A 25,992-nucleotide genomic window follows, 5' to 3' on the forward strand; every position below is an offset into this window, starting at 1 on the left:
TGTGATTTTCGTGCTATTAGCTCTTAGCTATGCTGCCCAGCCATAATCTTAAGAGCAATGAATAATATTTTGCAGAAAGGTTGAATAATAGGTCATGTCAGTTAACTAACCTCAGTGGCTCCTTGTTGCGTCACCAAACTATCTGTTGGCCATGCACAGCCATCCTATGATACAGAAGAAAGAAGGCCGATGTGAGTCATGCATTAAAATAAAAAGACATAAAATCAACTTTATCTCATGCATTAGAGTTTTGAGTTTGGGAAGAGGAAAACTCAAATTTGCTAGAGGCATAAGAATAGTTGATCTAAATGCACATGCAGTAAATATGAGAATACATTAATATCATGCATTATTAATTCAAGACCGCTGGTTAGTCTCGTGGCCTCTAAACATGCAGCTGTAGAAACTGTGCTGTTCTCTAAATTTACGAGCTTGTTTCTGAATATAAGAGCTTGGTTTCTTTCATGCTCTGCATCTGTTCATAAATCACATCTTCACCTTCTTCCTATCTTTTTATGACCCTCTCTTGTTCTGGGAGGTGAAATGGACTGCAGTCTAGACGAGAACGTCTCTGCTCTCAACTACATGATGTAAATCAACATAGGGATGTGCAGAACTTATCTCCAAAATCTAAAACTAAAAACGACTAGTTTGACTAACAGAAACCCTGTATGTTTAGGTTGGTTTAGCATCAGACAGACATGTTTCTTAGTAAAATATGGATAACTCTATCCTTTATAGCGCAAAACTAACAAAGTCAGAACAAAAGACAGAAAACAGAGACCTGTGGATTATAACGCATGATAAAAAAAACATTAAAAGCACTAGTAAACCTCACTAATGGAGCCAGTCAACTATCCTGACCCATCCCTAGTAACTACATAATGCATTTGTGCAGGTGTACCGACACAAAGACCCTGAAGCTGGCACGCACATTGCCGAGTCCCATATGAGCACGGTCACAAAGTCACACACATGGTGATCAAACAAAAGAACAGGAACTCTACACCCACTCAGAGCTCACACAGACAGGACACACATGGTGACTGGAGAATCAAATGAACACCCACTCAGAATAAAACACACACACACACACACACACTTACCGGCTGCATGCCCTCCTCTCGTTGACGGGCCTGGCTGTGGCGTGTGAGGAAGGCCCAGGCCGACAGCCGATAGTGGTTCAGCAAACAGATGATCACAACTACCATTACAGTCATCACCACAATTATGATTATTATCTGAACAAACTCCAGTTCAGCTGCAAGACAAGAAAACAGAGAGAAAATCATTAGCATATTTCACACATTCACAGAACTGCAGAAGCTGCAACATTTTTACATTTTCCATAAAAAATTATTGGTGTTTCCCTTGCAAAACTCACTGTTAAGTTTTTTATTGCTTGTTTTATTGTCTGCCATGTGAAAATCATAAGCCTGATTGCCTAAAAAGATGAATACCACATCTAACCTCAAAAATGCACATAGCTTGACTAGATATCATTCATGTTTGTAGCATAAACAGCACAAGACAATATTATGCATTCATTTTTATGGGTTGTGGTTCATTAAAAATAGTAATGGTGATTACTGTTAATGATTTATGAGCTTTTAAGAACATAAGAGAGGCAGTGTAAAGCTCGATAGATGCTTAGGAACACAAGTAATGACATAGCAAGCCCATCACATTCTTCATTCTTACCACCAGAGGGCAGTAATGTGAACACAACTGAGAGTATTGAGATTGGGTGGGGGAACAGACCAAAATCAGACTCAAAAAGTGACGCAACAGACTAATCCACAAAACTGTGATAACATGACGTTTCAAATGGCTTTTTTGACCTACATCAAGTCAAGAATGGAAAAAAAGAGAGAGTTTTAGGGTCATTTTTATTTTTGTTTAACATGAGCAGCACAGCTCAATACGTCTGAGCATATGCACTAACTGCTAGGCCACAGCTCTGATTTTATAAAACTGTTTCATAATACTGATGGGTAGACCTCACTTAATCAAAGGAAGGAATTCATTTTTATGTTAATCTTGTCATACTTGTTCCTCTCAGAGGAGCATCATCCTTTGAAAAGATCTACTCATCATCGTTTTAGAGATTCTTCTTCAGCAGTTGTGAAAAACGATCAAATGTGTGTTGTTACAAACAGGGTAGACCTCTCTTTCAACCTCTTACCGACCCTTGAACACACCCCACCCTGCCGACACACTTTCACACAGATGGACCCAGTCAATATGGACTTGCTCTCCAGTCACATGAAAATATGTAGATATGTTCCACACTTAGGCTACATTCAAAGAAACTTGTGATCCCTGCTCCCCACTGAGTAACAATTCCATCTTACACATGAAGGTTTATGCTTTGAGACAATGGAAAAACTACTGCAAAGCTGCAACACTGAAGTAAACACTCACGCAAACACCATCAGTTGTCTAACAGGGTAATCATTTTCAAACATACGGCTATGACATCAGCAACACACAGTGGACTTTGTTTTGCGCAGGAGAGAAGATCTGAATGAAATAGTCTCTTTGATAGTCCTTTCCCAGAATCTACAATTCATTAAAATTTCATAACTGGATCTTTTAGTGAAAACACCAATCTTCTCTTTGGTGATGTATGCTGGACGTCTCCCATCATGTAGCCCACCTAAACCTGCCCCTGCAAGCTTATCTGCCTCCACTTTTAAGTGCAATGTCCACATCTCACAATCCAATCACCAGTTGAGGCAATAAACCAAGTCCTTGCTTGACATTTTTTGATAATCCGTTACACTCGGATAAACATCACAATACTTAAGAAAAGGTCTGTCGCTAGTTCCATTTCATTGCAACTTTAAAGTACTGGTGCAGAAAATAAAATTAATCAATCAACCTCAATAACTGACTTGACGGTTGTTGGATGACTAGTCAACCATCCTGACTCATCTCTATGGATAGCCTGTTTTTCTTTAGGTGAGCCATCTTAAACTTTGGTTTCTGACCTTTCCATCATGGCCACTTTCTCTCCACAAGAACAAGGCCGTACCCAGAATGCAGTTGGCCCATGTAGTGACACTGTTAAATAAGCTGCGTTGGCTCTTTGCCACGGCTCCTCTGGAGAGAGTGCTTGCAAGACAAGGCCCCATCTGTTGAGGGCTTGGAGGAGAGGACCAGAGACCAGACGCATCCCAGGAGTTAACCCAGCACAGGAGATAAAACGGCCCAAATCTGCTGCCCCTAACCGGATTATGGCCTGGACCAACTCCAAGAGAGAGACAACTGGTGGTAGATTGAGGGGGATGGGGTGGGGTGAACAAGTAACTGACACATCTCAACCTTTGAGACACTAGGGTTGTAATCTTAGCCAACCTAGAGTACCAGGCACTGCTCAAGCACCATTCCTCCATCCAGAACTGTCCGCCACTGCTTTTACACACTGTAACAGTTTTCTCTAAGCCGCCAGGCTAATCTTATCAGAGCAGCCTCACTCTGTCCTCCTTAAGAATGGCCTGTTCTGACCCAAACAAGAGGTGATGGCATCTAATGCAGTAAAAATGGACACCAGGGTGGGCTCGAATGAAAAGTGTGTGAGGTACAGGTGCTCAATCCATTCAATTGGTTGTACCGTCTTGTCTAATTTCTCCAACTGGAAAGACACCTTTTTAATGTTTTGCCAGCTAAACAATTGACACCTGTACCTATTCCAACTCTACATCTATCCCTCACAGCTTTAATTTGTCAAATTGAATTTGCCATCTAACCTTACTAGGGTCCATTAAAAGCAGGAGCGTATCGGGTGTGTCTGGTCTTAATTTGTTTTAGCCAAATTAGCTACTGCTCAGACACCAATGAAACTGAATTCAGTGTGAGTCATCAGCGCCGTTTCATCACTATGCTATCAGCGCAAGTTACATAAACTCATAATCCTATATAAAATCATATTCCTTGAGCCTCGTTTAACCTTCCCTGTGCTAATCAGAGGGCTCAAGCATCCAAGTCAGACGTGACGGCATCCCGGAAGATCTGTTAATGTGTTATGATTACAGATACAAACCCCAGACAGAGCAGACACAACAAACCGTCGTCAGCCTGTTTGCGACAGGGCAGAAATGTAAACAGGCTGCGATAATGTGGCAACAACTGCACAACAGCAAGGGAGAGAGGCAGCTGGGCTAATTCGGGTTAGCCTTATGTGGACTCTCTGAGATCAGACAGCTCAATCCTCTTACGGCTACGTATGCTGCTCCATTGTGTTGTTAGCTAAGAGGAGATATGCGCTAACACCTGTCACAGAGCCTCTAACAGGCTCTTAGGTGAACTGGGTGCGCGTCGTTCAAGCAGTCGTCACCTCGTCTCTAAGGTCGGAAAGCCTTGGGTGTGCTGGAAACTGCGGGACAGCTCTCTTCTACGGAGGCCATTCTGTTTCTGAGCTGAAGGAAATGGAGGAGGCATTACATAAGCCTATCCGAAACTTTTTTCCCCTCTCCCTCACTCTCTTTTTTATACTGTGCTCACAAGCTGCAAAGACAACCAAGTCTGGCCTCCAGATCTATATTTCATGAAGCCATTTCCTGTTTCCTCCTCTCCACAGTTTCATAACAGAAGGAAAACAGCTGTGCTCTCACGATCTGGGAGGAAAGAAACGGAGCGGGTGGAGGAGGAGGAGGGGGAGAGAGAGGCTGGAGAATGGGGACTGCTGCTCACTGCCAGCCATCTGTGCTCCGTCTCCAAATGTCTCCCCGGTACAGTACTATTCTCAAGGAGTCGGGCACAGTGCGTGGAGATCATGTCATGAGAGAGCCAACAGTTGAACTCACAGCAGTGAGGGAGACTTCTTAGAATGGGCTTTGAATTCATACCAAAGCACACATTACACAACAGATTTCCAAGGGAAAGAGCGTGTGTGCAGTGAACGACTAATTTCCAAGTGACTTCATCGGCATGGCAAGACAGCGGGGACGAGAGAAAAACATTAAAAGTTTCCTTGCGTCCTCTCTAGTTCAGGCCAGCTTGTGTAGCAGGGAGTACAAACAACACTAAAAGTGAGCATCCCCAGTGGATTCCACGCACAAACCTACAGCTGAACATACAGCCATCCATGTCGGCATTCAGGACCGCGGGTTGTACTGGAGGAAAAACAGAGATGGACGTATCCAGTCATAACACCACTGCTTCATCAAGCACAAGCCCTAATCTAGTTAACCATCCATTCACCCACGTCACTGCGTGCACCAGACAACAAAGGCATTATGGGAACTTGAGAGGGGACGCATTGCCCCCTCCTCCTGTGTTATCTGAGTTGTCCCATCAGAATGCCAGACAAAAGGAAAGGGCACAAGCCAGACGCCCATGTGGGATGGAGACTTGTGAGACGGCAGGTTTCACCCAGAAACACAATCATATGGGAAGACCGAACCACCGTCTCACTGCTGCAGTAAATGCCCCTTTCTGGAACATTCCCTAGCAACATGCTATGAGTCACTTTATGAGAGGCTGTGGAAGGGGCAAAATAACGAAAGAAAGAAAGCAAGCCAGAAAAGAAATGACGCTAGACCAAAGTATTGCTGTTTCAGTAAATATTTGCAGGCTACAACTGTGTGGGACTTGCTCTATCCAGAAAGGACAGACAAGAAAGAAAGAGGCATCGAAGGATTGTGGAATTTTCTCGTTCTTCTGTTTTGGGGAAACTGAGAGAAAGGGGAGGGTGAGCTTGTGAAGTCTTTCACCAGAGCAGCCCTTTTCTGGTGTGACAGACATTTTCCATTCACACACAAGGTGTATGAAAAAACGCAGGAGACGGAGTGCGAGAGAGACTGAGAGTATGTGGGAGACAGGGGAAAGGAAAGAGAGAAAGTGAGGACACTTCAATAAACTGAGTCTCATGGAACAAATGAGATCAGAGAACAACTCAAAGAGCCACCCAGAAAAACAAAGCCGGGCCAAATCTATGGACCTGAGGCACACCGCATTCAATCGCTGAGTATAAATGAACGCCGCTATCTGACGCATGGCCTTTCAGAGAGGGAGAGATAGCAGGAAGTGCGACAGAGAACTAGGGCGCATTTAATCGTGCCAGTGGCAGAAGCTATTCGTCTGTGCCTCGCTGGCAAAGCGGCACTGTCACCTAAGCAGGGCGCAAGCCACTGACCTCGCTCTCTAATCTGAGATAAAGCACTCGTATTAAAGAGACGCCCCATACGGGCGCCAGACACGTCTAGACTCCCCATGCCATAACACCCACTTTTCTTTAATTATTTAACCTCCTGGTAAGACTGTACAAGATAAGCTCTGCCTGGGCCCAGACGCCACCTGCTACAGAGTCCCCCTACTCCCACCCCTAACGTATAGCTCATCTCATCCCACCGGTGACACCGACTTACCACAAATATTGTTTTACACCCCTCTCCTCCTCTTCTTCCATTCAACACCCCCTTCTCTTCCTCCTCCACCTCTCACTACCGTTCGCCCAGGCGGATTGAGTCATATCCCCTTGAAACAGGACCCAGCCCTGGGTTTAGTTCTTCATCAAATAGTGTTTGGTACATGATGTTCTTTCTGTAGTTCTGACGGCATGACAGAGCTCTTCAAGCACTCTATGGTGCAACAGCATGTGTACAATATACATCGACCTCTGGAAACTTTTGGTTCCTGGCACATGTGTGTATACTAACATGCTTCATTTGTAGATTTCATCCTCACAATCACATTTTCACCCTCATAATCAGTGTTATTCCATGGTGAGCTTGTTCCTCACTGGTGGTCTCTGTCCACTGGGAAGTCTTGAGAGCAGGCATGTGGGGATCTCACAATGAGGCATGCTGGGATACTACACACTCCTCTCAAACCCACATCCCGAAGGGATGAAAAGTATTTCGATTTTTACCACCTATTGTAAAAAGACAGACGATCGAGGGTCACACACAGCTGTTCCAAATCTCTGGGAATGCAGGGTTTTCCGATCTATACAACTGTACTTCCATAGTTTGTATTTCTGAGTAGGAAGAGAACTGACTGGATTGTGAAAAGTGAGCATTCAATACCAGAATGGAGACATTGTACACATTATTACATTAACGTTAACCTGCATTAAACTGCTGTTTTAACTTCTGAAAGGTTGCACTGCCTACAACAGTAGCCTAAAATATAGGTGATGTCACACAAAAGTTAAAGTCATTCAGAGGCAGAGCAGTCTGATGAAAGATTAACATTTGTTTTCCATTAACATGCACTGACAAACTGCACATCAATACCAGGAACAAGTATTTAAAAGGATATAGGGTCAATTTTAATTTCATTTAGACTTTAAATTGCTTAACATGGCACAGAGGATGGAAAAACAGCAGAAACAATACGAAGATGTTTAACTGGCTGTGTATTTTTTTGCACTGATATCAGTGAGCCAAACCCTCATTTTTGGATCAAAAGATTAAATTGCCATAGTTACCCTCATTTTAAAAGTTCCATTTTCCTCCATTTTGTTTATCTGCTCTGCATGAACCGAACAACAAATGATTAGAGAGCAAATGGTTCGGTGGCTCTTACAACAGACACAAGTGACACAGTGCAAATAGCTCTCAAACATGCATGTGTCATGCTGCCAAACCCCAGACAAACTCTATGGTTTCCCTCTGTGATAATTTCCATTATCTCTTTGGAGAAGTAAAGAAAGAACGCTAAGCCTTGATAGCTTTAGTCCTGGCAGGAGAACGTCTTCTAAACATAGCGCTGGGAGACTCGAAGAATAACGGCGAACATCAAGTCAACAACATGATGATTATGACTGGGTTCAACATGTGACTTCACTGACTGTTGTAATACGAGATGTGAAGGTAAGAGCCCATTCTATCTGAATACTGACTCACTAGATTAACACACAAACAACCCCTCGGCCTCCATGTGCTCCCTGAGGAACACACTACCTCCAGTGCATCATCTCCTACGCAGCTGACACTGCAGTGCACGCAGAGAGAATGAGTGGTTGACGAATGGGACCAAAAAAGAACTGGAAACAAAAAAAGTTCGACAGAATAAAACATGCCAGAAATGTCCATTTTGATCACAGAATGGACAGTTCTTCTCTTGGAGGCTGATTGGTCATCTACATCGGTATACACTGCGCAGTGCGCACCCACCAAGGAACTCAACTACCAACCAACTTACTTTACATGTCGGCGAAAAAATTAATTCGCTTATTTATTATAACAGCAATAAGACACTCAGGCTTGTGCTATATTGTAAATTGTCATTACGTAAAGGGTTATTTCACCCAAAAATGAAAATTATCCCATGATTTACTCACCCTCAATCCATCCTAGGTGTAGATGGCTTTCTTCTTTCACACGAATACAATCGGAGATATATTTTAAAAATGTCTGGCCTCTTCCAGGCTTTATCCAAAAAAAATCCATATTTATACTTTATAAACTGTAAGTCCTTCCAGCGGATAACATAGGATGTAGACCTAGCATAAGCTCCAGTGCTAGTCTCACAAGAACCAAGTTTTGTTTGCAGCAAAGGAAAACCAGTCTCCTGTCTTATATTGCAATCCTCCAACATTTGTCTTTACAAATCCTTGTTTTGTACTTTTAATTTGTGACCGGTTCACCGGTTCCACGTTCACCTACACATTACGTTTATTCTTATTACACAAACGCATCGATTCACTTCAGAAGGCTTTTATTAACCCCACGGAGCTGTGTGGAGCACTTTTTATGATGGATGGATGCACTTTATTGAACTTCAAAATCTTAACAGCCATTCACTACCATTATAAAGCTTGGAAGAGCCAGGACATATTTTAATATAACTCAGAGTGCATTCATACACACCTAGGATGGCTTGAGGGTGAGTGAATCATGAGGAAATTTTCATTTTTGGGAAAACTATCCCATTAAGCGTTTCTAGTTACTTCACAGCACTCTTTAGCCGTAGCTGTACTGACAATATAGAATGTCCTCTTGTATCCTTTTGGTTAAGCATCCATAAGGACAAATGATATTGACAGGTATAAACAACACAATTATTGTCTGGTTGTTCACTTATGGCCCAGTGTAGAAATCAATATTCGATTCCATAACTGCATTTTACAAGCCATTTGCTGGACAGTTTGTAAACAGAGCTGTACAGCATGCTGGGACAGGGGAAAACACAAACAGTCATACTTAAATCCAGGATCCAAAATGTACTTCTTGATATCCGACAATTGTAGGTTAGCAAATAGTATTTAACAGCCATTAATTCATGTGTTCTGCATTATTTTTAATAGGAATATGTGACTCTGGACCACAAAACCAGTCATAACCAGCCATTGATGTATGGTTTGTTAGGACAATATTTGGCCGAGATACAACTATTTGGAACTATTTTAAATCTGGACTCTGAGGGTGCAAAAAAAAAAAAAAAATCAAAATATTGAGAAAATTGCCTTTAAAATTGTCCAAATTAAGTTTTTAGCAATGCATATTACTATACAAAAATTAAGTTTTGATATATTTACTGTAGGAAATTTACAAAATATCATGATCTAACACAAAATAACATGATCTTTACTTAAAATAATAATGATTTTTGGCAAAACAAGAAAAATCAGTAATTTTGACCCATACAACGTATTGTTGGCTATTGCTGCAAATATACCCATGCTACTTAAGACTGGTTTTGTGGTCCAGGGTCACACATATTTTTGTCTTTGAAACAATTTAGCAGTTTTCAACAAACCACACAGGCCACTTGCATCATAAACCAGCCTCACTCTTGCAGTAAAACTGCACTGGTTACAACAATGTGAAGCCAGAGTGAATTTGTTACTCATATTTTCATTTTGGTAGCTTATTGTAAGAAATATTCTAAATACGTCGCCACAAAGTTCTGGAGGAAAAAACAGTGTTACATTTTAACCTGCATTTGTTAGTTATTAAGTGTTACATTTTTGAGCCTGTTTATATGTAACTCAACATATAACAGGCAGCATTATATATGTCAGTCTCATGTGACTGAGGTGCTTGTAATGTGATAAGCACAAATGTGATTCCTAACCCTCAAAAAAACTGTTTAAATAAAACATATATAGTGAGATAATACAAACAGGCAATTTAAGTGCTAATTTTTTTCCAGACACGCCAACTGCTGACTGTCTTAATAAAATAATGCTCCCCCATTTCTTTCAGTTCGGGGTCAGGTGCAGAAAGGGGTGACCGACATAATCAGATCCCCGACAGACTTTCAAATGAGGGTCAAGACACATCCCTCCCCCAATTTCAGCCACCAGAAACACAACAACAAAGCTATAATGTGATGAGGGTTTAATGCTGCTGTAAGATGTTTGTATATAAGAAACAGAAGAAATACTAAACAGTAATACTGCAATGCAATATGCAATGGTTTTGTGTATGTGCAAAATGCGAATGCGTACAACTGCGAATATTACAATATTACTGAAATGCATGTTTTATTTGGTAATTGCATTTCCAAAAACCTAGCTTCATGATCTTCATGAAATATGAAAAATATGACTTAGTAGGATTTGGCTCACTGTCTTCAACATTTGCTCTGAAACAATCACAACACAGAAGATTCCACAAATCCAAGCATCATCGTGTGCTGTGACATATAAACCTAAAATATTCAAATGACTGCTAAAATAATCCTTTATGTTTAACAGGTTCTTTTCTAGTAATTGCCTATGCAAAAAAGATTGTTTTTATATTTAAATCAGGCAGTCTGCACTCCACAAGGACGAGCACGATGAATGAGAAGCTAAGGGTTACGGCAGAGACCTTGTGACCTTTCAACCCTGAGAGCAGGGGGTAGGAGGGCTGCTGTCTGAGAGCAGGACCCAGTGCATGCATGCCTGATGAGAGGGGATGGGTGTGAGACACACAGTCTGATAACATCACGTCTGATCTGATTCTGTTGCGTCTGCTGTCTGCTCCGCTGTCTCTTTTGCCCCGAGCACCAATGCACCATTTTACAACAACAAAAAAAGGCAGCGGAAGGGAGGCCAGACGCTGTGTGTGTTATGCGGACAAATCGTTTACATTCCTCGGTAAAATCTAAACAACGACGCTGCTTTAGATAGGTCTGCGTTCTGCCACGACTGTTTTGAAAACCACACGCAGGATTTTTTTTTTAAAAATCTAACGTCTATGTCTGCATTAAAAATGTGTTTTTCTTCTATAAACTCCGTTACTTATATGTTCTGTTTTTACATTCAGACAATGAAAGGATATTGGCTTTACAGCTAACCACAAAAAAAAAAAAAAAAATCATGAGCATGTGCATCTAAAATGCTTTGCATGTGCTTGATGCTTTAATTTAGCTTTTTAAAAAAAGAAACAAAGAAACTGCATTTAAACCTTAACTAATAATAATAAATGTACTAATATTTGGCCATTTTTGACCAATGTTAGTTTTTACATCTAATTGAATCAAAGTGAAATAAACTTAAAATATACACCGGCTTTCAAAAGTTACGCACACCAATGCTGCATTTATTTGGTCAAAAATACAGTAAAAATTGTAATATTGTGAGATATTTTTACAATTTAAAATAAGTGTTTTCTATGTGAATATATTTACCAGTGATCGAAGCTGAATTTTCAGCATCATTACTCCAGTCTTCAGTGTCACATGATCCTTCAGAAATCATTCTAATATGCCTATTTATTATGTTATTTATTTATTTATTTATTGCAATTATTATAATGAAGTACTAGTATAATTTTTTCCAGGAATTTTATCAACTTAAACTTCTGTACAGTAGTGTATTTTTTGTGAATTTTCAGAAAATATTGTTTAAAATAGGAACTAATTGTAATTTCTAATCACTTTCTTGATATTATATTGGCTATTGAAAGTTCAGTATCAGAAGATCAAGAGATCAGAAACTGGCTTTATACACACTATATTTTCAATCACTAAAATACTATAAAAAACACAGCTGCCACTGTGTTGTGCGACTGCCTAAAGGAAACGACCTCCAAATAAAAAGGGCTGACATCAGACACAAGTCTAGTCCTCTGGTTACACAAAAGCCAAACACAGGCGAGAGACGTGCACTCTTAAACCCTATCCATTATCAGCGCACCCCCATCAGACGGCATGAATACATACATGGGTCTGTCCACATGCGACTCTGCCAGACCCGTACGAAACGCACTACACCCCCTCCCCGCAGGGCCGGTCAAACCCCCAGCATGACTACCAATCTCCTTTGAGCCCAGTCCCTCGGGACCCATGGAGAGTCCCAAAGGGTGGGTGGGGGGACCAGACACAAAGGAGGGGACCATGGCCAATGTCAAGGCTGGCTGACTGCTGCGGGTGAGGCTCAGCTGCTGCTGTCAGAGGGCAAAGCTCATCGCTGGCAGGAGCAGAGGGCGACACCCGGAGCTGCTCCCTCTTTGCCTTCCAAAGACACCCGGAATACCGTGGTGAAGCGACCCGACAACACTCACATAAACAAACAAACAGAGGCTGGTTTTGAGGCTATCCAGTCACCAGAGAGTAACTAAAATAGTGGTGCTAACTTAACTACACTGAAAAAAAATTGTGGTAAAACATTTCTGGCAAATTTCACAAATAACTACAAAGAAACTACAAGTAATGCACTTGCTTAAACATTACATTTTTAGGGCTCTGTGATTTTCACGATGTGGAAAACGCAGACGAAATCGCAGAATCCAGTCATAAAAATGGAATTTACTGTATAACGTGGAATGTCATGGAATTTGCTAGATTTTGGATGAATAAATCAAAATTAGGTCAGTACACTCAAAATGCAATATGTGCTAGTGTCTGTGAATATTAAGCCACAAAATACTATTTAAATATGAATCCTGCATGCTCTGCATGTCTCTGTGTGAATGAATGGCGCAGATGTGCAGTTTCGTTTACTACACACATACTGAAGTGTATGTGATGCTCGCTGTGTTTTCAGCCTCTGTCGCCTCCATATATGAGAACATGAACACATAATCTCTAGAACTGCTCTGAGAGTCACTTCATGAGCATTTGACCATTTCTTGTGAGAAAAACTATTGTCGTAGCATATACAAGCAGACACTTAAAGGTCTTCACAGCAACTCATCAAAATAAGTTCAGTTCGAAAAGTTCAGTTTAGCTTGAAGAAACTGTGACAGACATATATTACTTAATATAATGATAGTACTACTAGTAGCAATAACATTTTTATCAAAACATTAAGTAATATTTACCATAAAAATTAGTTTAAATACTTTCTTTACCAGAAAAAAATTAAATACATGGCACAGTATTTACGAAAATACATGTAATACAATAATAATACATTTTTATTTTTATTTTTTTTAATAGAAAAATAAATTTTTTAGTGATGCTTTTGATTGTTAAAATTTAATGAAACCATTAAAATGGAATTTAGAAAGTTAAATTGTGAAAAAACAGAATTTGGTCAAAATAAAAACATGAAATGTATTTCATAGGGCCTAAAAAATTTAATTTTGTTAAGATGTAACAAATTGCTGTTAAATTGTTTAAGTGTTATTTCAATAAGACATGCTTTTTGATTAATAAAATTTAATTTAACCATTAAAACTAAAACTTAAACAAAAAATTAAATGGAAGAACAGAATTTTGAGAAAAAAAAAGAATATGGAAAAAAAAACAAAAAAACAGGGCCTGACATTTTAAAATAAAAAGAGGTAAATAGTACTTCTTGTAAAATATACATGGATAATTTTTTGAAATGCAAATGTTTAAGCAATTTGACAGTACCTTTTCCATTGACGTTTTCATTATATTTTCCAACAAGTTAGTGTGATAAATGCAAGTTTTAATGAATAATCAGTAATCAAATGTGCTCTTTTAAAGATGATGTGAAAGATTATGAGTAAACTGAACTATTTTACACAGTGATGACTTTTTTAGAAAAAAAAACTAAGCATGAAAGTCTAAACACTAAACCTAACCTTTGCTTGCACTAAGAAATCATAGGAAAACATATGAATGAGATCATACAGATTCATATGAATTAGTTACAAATCTATGAAAAATGAAAAATAGTTCCTAAGAGTATTAAAATGGATAGTCTTGGGAAAAAAGTTCGAGTGAATCAGTTTGTTCAAGTGGTTCATGTGAATGAATCAATATAAAAACAATTCACAGATTTAGGTCTTCCTTTTCAGCTAAGTATTTAGTTAAATTTTAATTACATTATGTTTTGGTAATTAGGGTGCAATTTAGTTTTTTTATTTTACTGTATTTAGTGTAATAAAGTTTAATATTATTAGTGCCTTAATTGAGATGTAAACAGCCTCATTGTTGTGGGCCATAAAAAATAAGGCTCTGACAAAATTGTTGTATAGTTAAACTGTTGAAAAGAAAGCTTCAATTTACACTTTAAAAAATTTTTCACACAGAAATAGTAAATTTCACAAATAATTACAAAGAACGGCAAGTAATGCATTGAATTAACCATGAAATTTTAAAGTAAAAAAGACTGAAATAGTACTTTCTTGTCAAATGTAGTATGTACTGCTATAAAATAATTTCTTACAGCATAGTGACCTTTTGTGTTTGTAGCCTGAAGTATAAAGTAGCTTCTCTGTAGTTCTTTGAACTACTTGAAATTATAAGCAGCTTGCATCTTGGGAAGCTACTGTTTCAAAGTAGCTTCCTGCCAGTCACAAAGACAGACGTTTTTTAGTTGCAGTCCAAGAGACACATTTCATTACCACAGCGTTGTTATCTTGGTGCAGTGGATCTTCGGTAGGTTTAATGATCTGACGGAAATGGAATGGTCCGTTTTAGTGCGTTTCGTTTTAGTAGTGTTGTAAAAGATGAATCTAGTTACCCCTCAGCAGGCCGACCCACCCCCTGTGTGCCTTAAAACCCTTTTGACATGACACCGAGCACACACACCCTCCTCGGAGCGAGAGCAGGCCATACAAAGATTAGCAGGAGGGGTTGACAGCTGACCTCCGGTGTGACCTCATCACACTCGCTCACAGACGCGCACACACCGCTCGTGTATTCGGTGCATTAGATTATTGGATGGAGCGCTGTTATGGCCGGGGTGGGCCTGTAAAGTCCGGTTTTGATTGCCCTGCCCGGGGTTAGTGGGGCAGGGGTGTGACCTTGAGTCTACCCCGGAGCCACGCTGGAGAGGAAGGGCTGAACAGAGCGTGCATATTGTATTGGATAGAGTGCAAGGGCCCACGGGGTCGTTTGACTGACACCTCTCTAACAAGGCAATTACTGATCTCTCCTATGTGTTCGCACACTTCACACAACTGCTTTGCTCACAAACACTTACACACACAATGTGAATCACTACCACGCATTCTCTGCAAATTCGCTTAGTCAAAAGCTGGGAGTAATAATGAATGAAACTAAAATGTTGGTAATCATGAACCAGTACTGGACAGTATTAGCATTTTATTTTTGATACAGATGTCAGATTAGGCCAATATTTGGTGAATATACAATATAATATTGTTCTGAAAAATAATTCTGCATGTAGTACGTTAAAATATAAATTGGAGCGTTCATGATAAGGTGTTTACAAAAACTGTATATAAAAATATATACTTCACTGTCAATGTAAGTACTGCTATCAGTTACAAGAAAAAAAATATATAACACATTTCAACAGTATTGAACAAATTTGGATATTGGTATACATGTTAAAAAGTGTTAAGCAGTTAATCAGTTTTTCTACACTATTATAATGCTTTAATTAACAAGCATTATAGATTGTAGATTTAGTGTAAACTTTATTATTTTCTGCATTTTTGTAATAACTGATAATTTGAATACTGGTACATATGTTGAAAAGTGTTATTCAATTATTCAATTTTATTCTATGTTATATTATAATAAATCGCTAGCTTTAATTCGCAAGCATTTTTTATTTTAGGCAACATTTTGAGCATTTTTTCCAATGCTTTCAATTTTCACATTTTTTCTGTATACTGTTACACTATAAAATAAATATTTGTCTCTGCCGTAAATTAAACAAACAGTATTGGAGTACATTGTAAAACACTATTTACATTTTTCTACTTCAAAATTTCAAGTTTAATTTAATGTGTAAGGCCCTATGAAATCTGTTTAATTTTTTCCCAAATTCTGATTTTTTTTTTTTTTGTTGTTTCTTCAAAATGTTATTAATCCATTTTTATTAATTGAAAAGCTTGTCTAAATCATTTAAATTATGAAATTTAACACAATTTTTCTGCAGAATTTATTAAAAGTATAACAAAAGGCACATTTTTAAGGCCTTATGAAATACGTTTAATAACGCTGAATCAGTTTTATTTTTACCAAATTCTGTGTTTTCCATTAATTTTCTGGATTCCAATGTAATGGTTTCATTAAACTTAAGAATCAAAAGCATCTCTAATTAATTTATTGTATTAAAACGGTAATATTCTTATTTTATTTATTTATTTATTTTTCCAGAAATACTTTCTGGTTATGCTAAATATTCCTTAAAAAATAATGTTTTAATAACAACTGTATTATTAGTAGGAGTACTATCATTACATTAAGTCATATATTTCTGTCACAGTTTCTTCAAGTTAGGCTGAACTTTTATTTTGATGGACTGCTGTGAAGAAGTTTAGGTTCTTTCAAAAAAATAATAAAATAAAATAAAAAATCTGATTTTTATGACTGGATTCCGTGACTCCGTCTACGTTTTCCGCATTGCGGAAATTATAGAGCCATTATAGGGCCTTAAATGTAAATTGCCATTTCTTGGTAATTCTTTGTGTTTTTTTCCAGAATATGTAAAAAGAAAAAAGAAAAAGTATAGGCGCAACAGCCAACATAACAGTTATCAGTTAAAACAAAAACATGTCTATTGGTATTGGCCAAATTTGGCTATTCATGCAAAAATGAATCTATTACATCATTCTTGCACTAAAAAACAGTTTCAGTGCCAAGATAGAACCTTACAAACCTAAGCTGACTATATTAACCTTAATGACATTTTAAAACATGTTAAGTTAAGCTTAAAAACACAACATCCTCCCACAATAAAGTTTTACTGCCATATTTCTAAAGGCAGCACCTGTGATAAATAGTTAATAACACAGACAGAACCTCTGGCCTCTGACAATAAACACTCGACTCTTGTGTCCCGTCTCAGGCCTCACCCTCTAGTCCGGGCCAAGCTCCGGCCCGCCAGTGGAAAATAAAAAAGGTGCCAAATTGATGCAGAGATCAGATATTGACGAGGATGGTGTTTTTGTCCCCCGCGTATTCGTTACATACGAGCTGCGGCGCACTAGTGAAGCCAAATGCCAGCCCAATATCCTGTTTCTCCATTCTGGTGCTTGACTTTGGCCGCTGCCCCACTGGAAATGGACTACACTAACCCTGCGTATGCAGCCATTTGCAAGCTAGAAAGAAAGACGCAATGATCGTGCGTTTCTCTTGCCGTGCAGCACGACTAGCTATGCAACAGTGCCGTTCCACACGGCGCTCTATTAATAGCCAGGTTCTGTTTTCACTTGAAATAGCCGTATGGTGTAAGGCCTTTGTCAGATAAGATAAGCAGCCTTTCGCTCGCAAAACCTCAGACGCAGACTGTGCCTAAAACAGCAGACAGAACAATGGATAATATGAGGCCAGACATGGAAAGGAAACTCCTAGAATCTAATAACATGCACACACGCATGAAAATGCATTCTAATCCACCTATTTGAATGCTAAAGCTAATACAACACTGATTATACAAGCAAGTTTTAAACGCTGAGCCCTGAAAGCTGTGTCCTTTTTGAGATTTTGTGTGTGTGTCTGCTGTGTCACTGGCTCCCCCGGTTTTCCAGCCCTGAATGCAGCCAGCACTGCAGTAGAATCTGAGCGCCAAGTCACCAGGCATTCCACTGTCTGCACGGCCCGTCCCGAACACCACAGTACAGACACGGAAACCCACAAATGCACTCTCACACTCACGTGCCGACACATGCACACACTCACATATACAGTATAGGATCGGTATGCTTTATCGTTCAGGAACAGGAACAAGTAACATACACACAATCTGCGCCAAAGACCACCCAACAAGCTTGAGTAGGGAAAATCGATCCTAATAAATAACAAAAATAAATGTGAAAACTGTCAAGAATGAGTATGGGTCATATTCCATCTCAAAATCAAAAGCATGAAATAAGAAATTAAATTTTGTTTAAAGAAATTAAAGTACATTTCAAGACCAATTTCTTCCCCAATTTGTTTGCATTGCATTTTCAAAAAAAAATGAACTGTCTTAATGCAAATTAAAATTATGTTAATTTTAATTAAACAGTTACAAAAAAATAGTAATTATTATGTAATAAAAACATTTTTTTTTAAATTCATTACAGTGTTGAGAAGTTTCCTTTCCCCACTTCCAGGGCTCTCAGAAACAGATGTCGTCATAGTTGGGTAAATTTCCACACTAGTAAATGGAAACTAAAAAATTACATAATTTTTGTGTTCACATTTGCTTCAGTAGCTGTGACTTTGCAAAAGAGGAAAAACTTTGCCATCATTCCCTCAACCATTGTATTAAAAACACACAGCGTAAACTAGTTTTTAACATAATGCCAAAATAATGAAAATGTACACGGTTTTTAAATGAAAATATATGTGAACCAGGACCACAAAACCAGTCATAAGTGTCAGTTTTTTTAAAATTGAGATTTATACATCATCTGAAAGCTGTAAAAAGGATTGTTAGGACAGGAGAATATTTGAAAATCTGGAATCTGAGGGTGCAAAAAACTCAAAATATTGAGAAAATCGCCTTTAAAGTTGTCCAGATGAAGTTCTTAGCAATGCATATGACTAATCAAAAATTAAGTTTTGATATATTTATGGTAGAAAATTTACAAAATATCTACATGGAACGTGATCTTTACTTAATATCCTAATGATTTTTGGCATAAAAGAAAAATCAGTAATTTTGACCCATACAATGTATTTTTGGCTACTGCTACAAATATACCCGTGCTACTTAAGACTGGTTTTGTGAGCCAGGGTCACATATATTAAAAATGCTAGATTTACTGTGTTAATAACTGAAATGCTTCATAACAATTTGTGAAAAGGGTCCATTGTGATTTTTTCTTTGGAAATTAACAACAACAACAAAAAAATCTCAAAAGTAAAACAGCCTTTTTGATTTGCAGTTATGCAAATTTGATGCGGGATTGTCGTAAAAATTGTCCTGAAAATAAGGCCAAATTTCAACTGGGTGATAGACAATGCAAAAAAATTTTAATATTGCATTAAAATCCGTATTCAAAATATAATTTCAGATTTTTTCTTAAAATTTCAGGGTGAAAATTCACCCATCTACTCATCATTATGTCATTATGTCATCATGATTTCAGGGTGAAAATGTACTTGTTTGCCTAAGACTCATCCATTTATCTACCCATTTTTCAAAACACACAACCTTTCCCATTTTCCCTGATTCTCTCTTATGTAGTCCTCACTTGCCGAGGGACACTGCATATGCATCACACATCTTACAGAACAGAAATCAATTCAAGTTCATGAGCAAATGAAAAGTTTCTGGGTCAAGACATCAGTGCCGTCTACCAGGGGGCTTTGAGAAGAGGGACGATTCTTTTATATGAAGATTTACTTTTAATAATTCATCCCATTTGCGGCAGAAATAGCCAGTGCGAGTACTGATTATGACAGGCCCTTTTGTCCTCTGTGGATTCAGACAGCCCAGAGTCTCAGCCGGACTTGAGTAAGACAGTCTGGGCTGAAGTGGGGGAAGGGTTGACTGACTGGCTGCCCACTCCAGACCGCAGTGAACCAATTCCCAGCAATAACGCCAGCGGACGTACACACATCTTTGAGACCTACACACTTTTACCGCGCAGCTTTCATGTTAGTGTTACGACAACAAGATGCATTTACAAACAGAGCCATAAAGTAATCCACATGCAATTCACATGCTTAGCATGAATGCTAATGAAAAAGACGATTAAACGCTACATTAATGGTGAGAATAAGCGCATCTGGACAACTAGAGGTGTGTTTGTCTGGGAACCAAGCAGAAGGAATAGAGTTAAAGAATGTGGGCACTATGGCAAGCTGGTTTAACTATTATTACCAAGTAACAACTTTTGCTCGTAACTATTCATTATACACCAATACTTATTCCAACGATGCTTTGTATCTAATAAAATACTTACTAGCATCTATTCCAGTTATCCTGGTGTGAACGAAATAAACATTAGTGCTTATTTATTAGATGCTAGTGTGTATTTCAGTTGTTACTATTAACTTTTGATTTAGCAAGATTTCAGCTGAACTGTAAAGTAGCCATTCTGACCAATCATAATATAGAAGACAAGTAAAAAGGCAACTGTACATAACGAGGTAAGAAAAGCTACTCGTAACAGCTTTAACAAATATCAGTGTGCCATACATAAGGTCTGATGAATAATTTAAAAAGATACTAATCACTGCTGCACTGGCTACTAGCAATTAAGAAGAAAGCATTTGTGACATAAAACAGACACCAATTAGTTTTAAGGAATAAATGTTAAATCGGCTTGCCATATTGTGCGCAGCCCCCACAGCAACACCAGCAATATTCAACTGATGCATTGAGTTGTGTTCCAGTGCCAAACACTCCCAGACGCCCGAGTCATCAGCAACACTCATTTGTATTATTATATTTAATTGGTCAAACGGTTTAAAATCCATCAGAGACTTTTCAAAAAGTCGTTTCTGACAAGCACGTCGCATTTTGGGGGCGCTGAACGAATAGTTTAATACGCCACAACCAAATTCGATGGGTGTGCAATTGAGATAGTGACAAATAACGGTCCAATACTGCAATAATTCGACATTTACATTCAGATGAATCTTTAATACGTTCCCGTTTGATATATTGGCACAGCTTGGTGGCATAATAACGGATTCGGAAGTGCTACAGTTACATTTGATACATTTTCGAATGCGGAACGATTTCAATGATTAAATCTCAAACTGTTATGTTGTCACCATGGTGAGTCGAGTACAGTAAACATCACAGTTTGAAAACGTTCCATTTTTATTCGCTCCGCGTTCGAAAGCGGACCAAATGTAACAGTTTTGGGATAAGCGTTCCATTCCCTCCGCATTCAAAAACCGCTGAGAAAAACCCGCCCTACTTACATATATCCATTCCCTGTGGCTGGGATAGGGTGCAGTTGCAGGAGCATGTGTCATTGGAGTTGGCGTTGTTGTTGTTGTTGTTGCTGGAGCTGCTGTCCGGGACCGTGATGTTTCGCATGGGGGCTCGGGGAAGTGACGGGACGGGGGGGAAGAGAGCCGCCGGCTGCGGCCCTCACATGAACCGAGGAACACTTCCACAGCAGCGGCAGCAGCCTGCGGTCTCGATGCACACGGGTCTCATGCCATTCTCGCCGCTCTCCGATGCATTTTCTGCTGCTAGACTACGGTAAATACGTTCCCCGCATCTTGACGGTCTTTTCCTCTCGCTTTCATTCAGAAGAATGGCTTTCTGTGACGGTGTCAGGCTCACAGCCCACCTCCTCCTGCGCCTCCCTCCTCCGAGAGGGGAGCAGCTCCAGACAGACAGACAGGAGCGGTGGGAGGGGAGACTGGCGCTGACAATGGCGGTGGTGAGAGAGAGAGAGAGAGAGAGAGAGAGAGAGAGAGAGAGAGAGGGCTGCTCTACCCTCAATGGGACTGTGTGTGTGTGTGTGTGTGTGTGTGTGTGTGTAGAGGCGGTTAGAATTACACACACACACTCATTAGTGCCAGCCACGACCAATCAAGGCAGGCATTGAAGAGGCTTTAACCTTGGGCTGACCCCACAGTCTAGCAGATATTCAGCAGATGTGTCAGACACCCCCCTTCTTTCCCAAACTGTCTGCGGTCTATAAATATATCCGGGGCGGTTTGGTGTGGGGAATGTCCGGCTGAGTGAGCAAAGTGAAGTAAACTGAGTTTGTGAAACGCAGTGCACCCCCAAAACTATTTGGACACTTAAGCCACTCTTAATTTGTGAATTTAATGGTACTGCATTACAAAATATAAGTGTCATCTGCAAATATGATTATAGAGTTTTTATGACAACTCATCACTTCACTGATGTCATGGTGCTTTTTGGATGCATCAGTTCTCCTACAGAGAAACTACATGAAAACTGACTCTATACTTACATTTCTGAAAATTGTATATTGTTTTATCATTTCGGGCGACTTCTTTTTTTGCTGATAAAATAGGTTGTTTGAAAATCTTAAGTTTAAAATGAATTCCATATGCTTTAATGTTTAAAATACATTTTATTTTTGGGCCAAACACATTTAATTACTGAATGTAAATAATAAAAAATAAATAAATATTCAAAAAATTGTTCAGTTAAAAAAACAAAAAACAAAACAAAAAAACACTAAAGCCAGTTTCAGAGCTATTAATTTTTTTTAAAATGTTGTGAAATTATATTCATGACAATTTAAGCGTTTCGTTACTTGACTCAAATTCTTATTACTGTAGTGTACTGTAGTGAATTAAACTTGATCTGTGTTATTTTAATACTATTTATATACTGTTGTAGTATTTAATCATAATTTTAATTCACTTTTATTTTAATATTTTAGTTTGTTTGAAAACCGTACGTTTAAAATTAATACCATATGCTTTACTATTTAAAATACATTATATTTTTGGGCCAAACACATATTTAATTCCAAAATAAAAAATTAAATATAAAAAATATATAAATTAAATTTGTAAATATAAAAAAAAAAAAAAAAAAATTAAAGCCAATTTTAGAACTATTATTTATTTATTTATTTATTTGTGATATTATATTCATGAAAATTTTAGCATTTGGGTATTGACTCAAATTCTTGTTACTGTAATGTTGAAATTATTATTATTAATATAATTAAAAATATTTAATTTAAATTAAACTGTTCATCTGTGTTATTTTAGTATTATTTATATACTGTTATAGTATTTATTCATATTTTTTATGATCTTTTATTTTAATATTTTAGTTTGCTTGAAAATCTTACATTTAAAATGAATGTCATATGCTTTAATACTTAAAATACATTATATTTTTGAATTAAATAACACATATTTAATTCTAAAATCAATCAAACAAACAAATAAATAAATAAATAAATATTATTAAAATGTATTTAACTTTTAAATCTGAAAAAAAGCCAATTTATTTATTTTATTATTATTATTATTTTTTTTTTTTTTGTATAATTATTATTATTATTGTGAAATTATATTCATGACAATTTAAGCATTTGGGTACTTGATCCAATTCTTATTACTGTAATGTTGAAATCATAGTTATTAATATAATTTTATTTTTGTTATTTAAATTAAACAGTTTTTCAGTGTTATTTTAGTATTATTCATATTATTATAGTATATTTTTATTCTTTTTTTATTTTTATTTTTTTTTTAGCTTTAATTTGATTATTTTTTACTTACAATTTCAGTAATTTTAGCACTTCAACTTCAACTTATTTTATTTCAGTTATTTACCACAGCAACATCTGTAAATTTGGGTAAAGCTTCAGGTTTTCTAATAGTTTATTTTATTCAGCTTTATTACAAATAATGAAAATGATTTCTAATACTTTTAGTTAACAATAACAACGCTGGTATTTATACATCATCATAGTATTTTTTTTTTCACTGCCTCTATATTGATTTGAATTTTAAAAAAAAAATATATTACAGTTATGACTATTACAGTAAATAATAATCACTACTAGGAATAATAATAATGAGGAACACAAAAATTCTAAAGATGTTTATGATTTAAGGTGTTTTTTTTTTTTTCTTTTAATGTGAAATGTGACCCAGACATGTTTTTGTAACGCACTAGCAAAACAGGCCAATGTTCTAACTCTAAATTAAATAAAGGAACACACATTATCTATGTGAACAGACAAAACAAAGAAATGTTTACGTCTCAGAAACAAAGGACATGAGGTCTGATTCAGCCGTGTTTACAAAGATGAAACGTTTATGCCATGTTGTCGTTTTTTAAGGACTGTTTGTCAGACTGGAGTGCTAAAATTGGCCTTGTTATGTCTGCAGCTAAAAGACATGCAGGCTCTGCTGTAGCGCCCTCTGGCGGCGTCTGAGCTCATGGCACCACTGCATTGCTTTTGAAACATGGGAAGAGTGACCTGTGATTGTGGCCTACTTTCGCCTGTGACCTCTCACTGATGGTTTGAAGTGTTCCAGGCCGAGTTGCGGTAACGGATATGTGCAAGTGCGTGGCTGTGAGGATATTTACAACGATAAGACAATCTGTGGTGAGACGAGCTTTCCCTGTACGAGCCGGTCATAGTAAGGTCAGACAGATAAGGAGAGTTTATGACAACCTCTGAATTTTTAAAAGAATTGTTACTGGGTGATATAACTATTAAACCTATAAAAACTTACACTTCATACCATTTTGCATGACTTGTCAGCCAGAGAAAAATAAGTCAGATAAGTAAGACACATGATTTATGGTGTCATTAATGTCCAAAGCACAAACGATCGCATGTCAAATATTAATAATTGTACAAACACCGAACCTCAAGTATGAGGAATAGTGATGCCTTGGCAAACACAACACATGACAGTAAGTTAAAGGAAAATGAAAGGAAAACTGGGATCATTTGCACGAAATCACATGGCACAGAGTTACCTAATGCTAATGAAGCTTTCTCACAATATCAGCTCACGCCACAGACGACTCCTTTCAATGCCTGTCAGTGTCTTTAGGGATGACTCATAGAGTGTGTTGCTGGAGGCCAAGCTTCTTACAGCTGAGACGCAGACACATCCGTCTGGCTCCGTCAGAGCACCTGTGATTGCTCAGGTGGAAGTCTAAATCACACCGCCGTCAGCCATCACATCAGCAGAGATCAACATCACAGTCAGACCGAGCGCTGCACCGTGTCTGATGTCTAGCCAAATAAGAAAACGTGCCTTATATTCATGGAAACAGACAGGAACTTCAGACTGATGTATTACACTATGTATCTGGACAATATAAGATGGGAATAAGACAGATTGAACTAACTGAAGCAGGACACACAAACACAAACACACAAACTTGTGCAGATACACTAGCAGAACATTCTGTTGATGTTTTTGTATGAAAACTGAGTCTAATAACAATGTAACTCAAGAGATAAAATCAATCATGTTAAATTTACAGTTAAAACTGTTGGTAAAAATTCATTTTTAAATATTAATAATAATTTCTCAGGCATTATAGGATGTCATTTAGGTCCTGTATACAGTTATTAACCATATATTTCATTATATCCCATGCACTGTAAAAAAAAAAAAAAAAAATGCTACAGTAAAACAAGTTAATTGGTTAACTTTAAGTTACCTTAAACTGTAAATGGTTTAATATCACATTATATATGAAAATTTACTGTAAAATTTTTTTGCCATTTCAAGGAGCTTGGTCTAAGTATTATATCATTATAAAATATATATTATATCATTATTATATATTTTTAAATATATCATTATTGCCTTTATACAGTATTTCATTATATTCCATGTACTGTAAAAAAAAAAAAATGCTACAGTAAAACAACTTAATTGGTTAACTGTAAACTGTTAATGGGTTAACATCACATTATATATGAAACTTTACTGTAAAAATATTGTCAAATTTATGCTTTTTTGGCATTTCAAAGAGCTTGGTCTAAGTATTATATCATTATAAAATATATATTATATCATTATTATGTATTTTTAAATATATCATTATTGCCTTTATACAGTATTTCATTATATTCCATGTACTGTATATAAAAAAGTAAAAATGCTACAGTAAAACAAGTTAATTGGTTAACTGTAAGTTACCTTAAACTGTAAATGGTTCAACATCACATTATATATGAAATTTTACTGTAAAAGTACTGTCTTTTTTTTTTTTTTTTTTTTTTTTTTTTTTGCCATTTCAAAGAGCTTGGTCTAAGTATTATCATTATGAAATATCATTATAAAATATAT

The 25,992-nt window shown here is 37.5% G+C and overlaps 1 protein-coding gene across 1 annotated transcript in view; it reads right to left on the bottom strand.

The window, feature by feature from the left end:
- Window positions 1–25,992, bottom strand: part of ldlrad4a (low density lipoprotein receptor class A domain containing 4a) — a 107,855-nt gene that overhangs the window by 4,498 nt on the left and 77,365 nt on the right. The window contains 2 exon segments of the mRNA XM_051137680.1: window positions 111–164; window positions 1,107–1,261. Of these exon segments, the coding sequence (XP_050993637.1) occupies window positions 111–164; window positions 1,107–1,261 (209 nt within the window).

The sequence above is a fragment of the Labeo rohita genome, chromosome 19 (assembly GCF_022985175.1).
Source record: "Labeo rohita strain BAU-BD-2019 chromosome 19, IGBB_LRoh.1.0, whole genome shotgun sequence".
In the NCBI taxonomy this organism is placed as follows: Eukaryota; Metazoa; Chordata; class Actinopteri; order Cypriniformes; family Cyprinidae; genus Labeo; species Labeo rohita.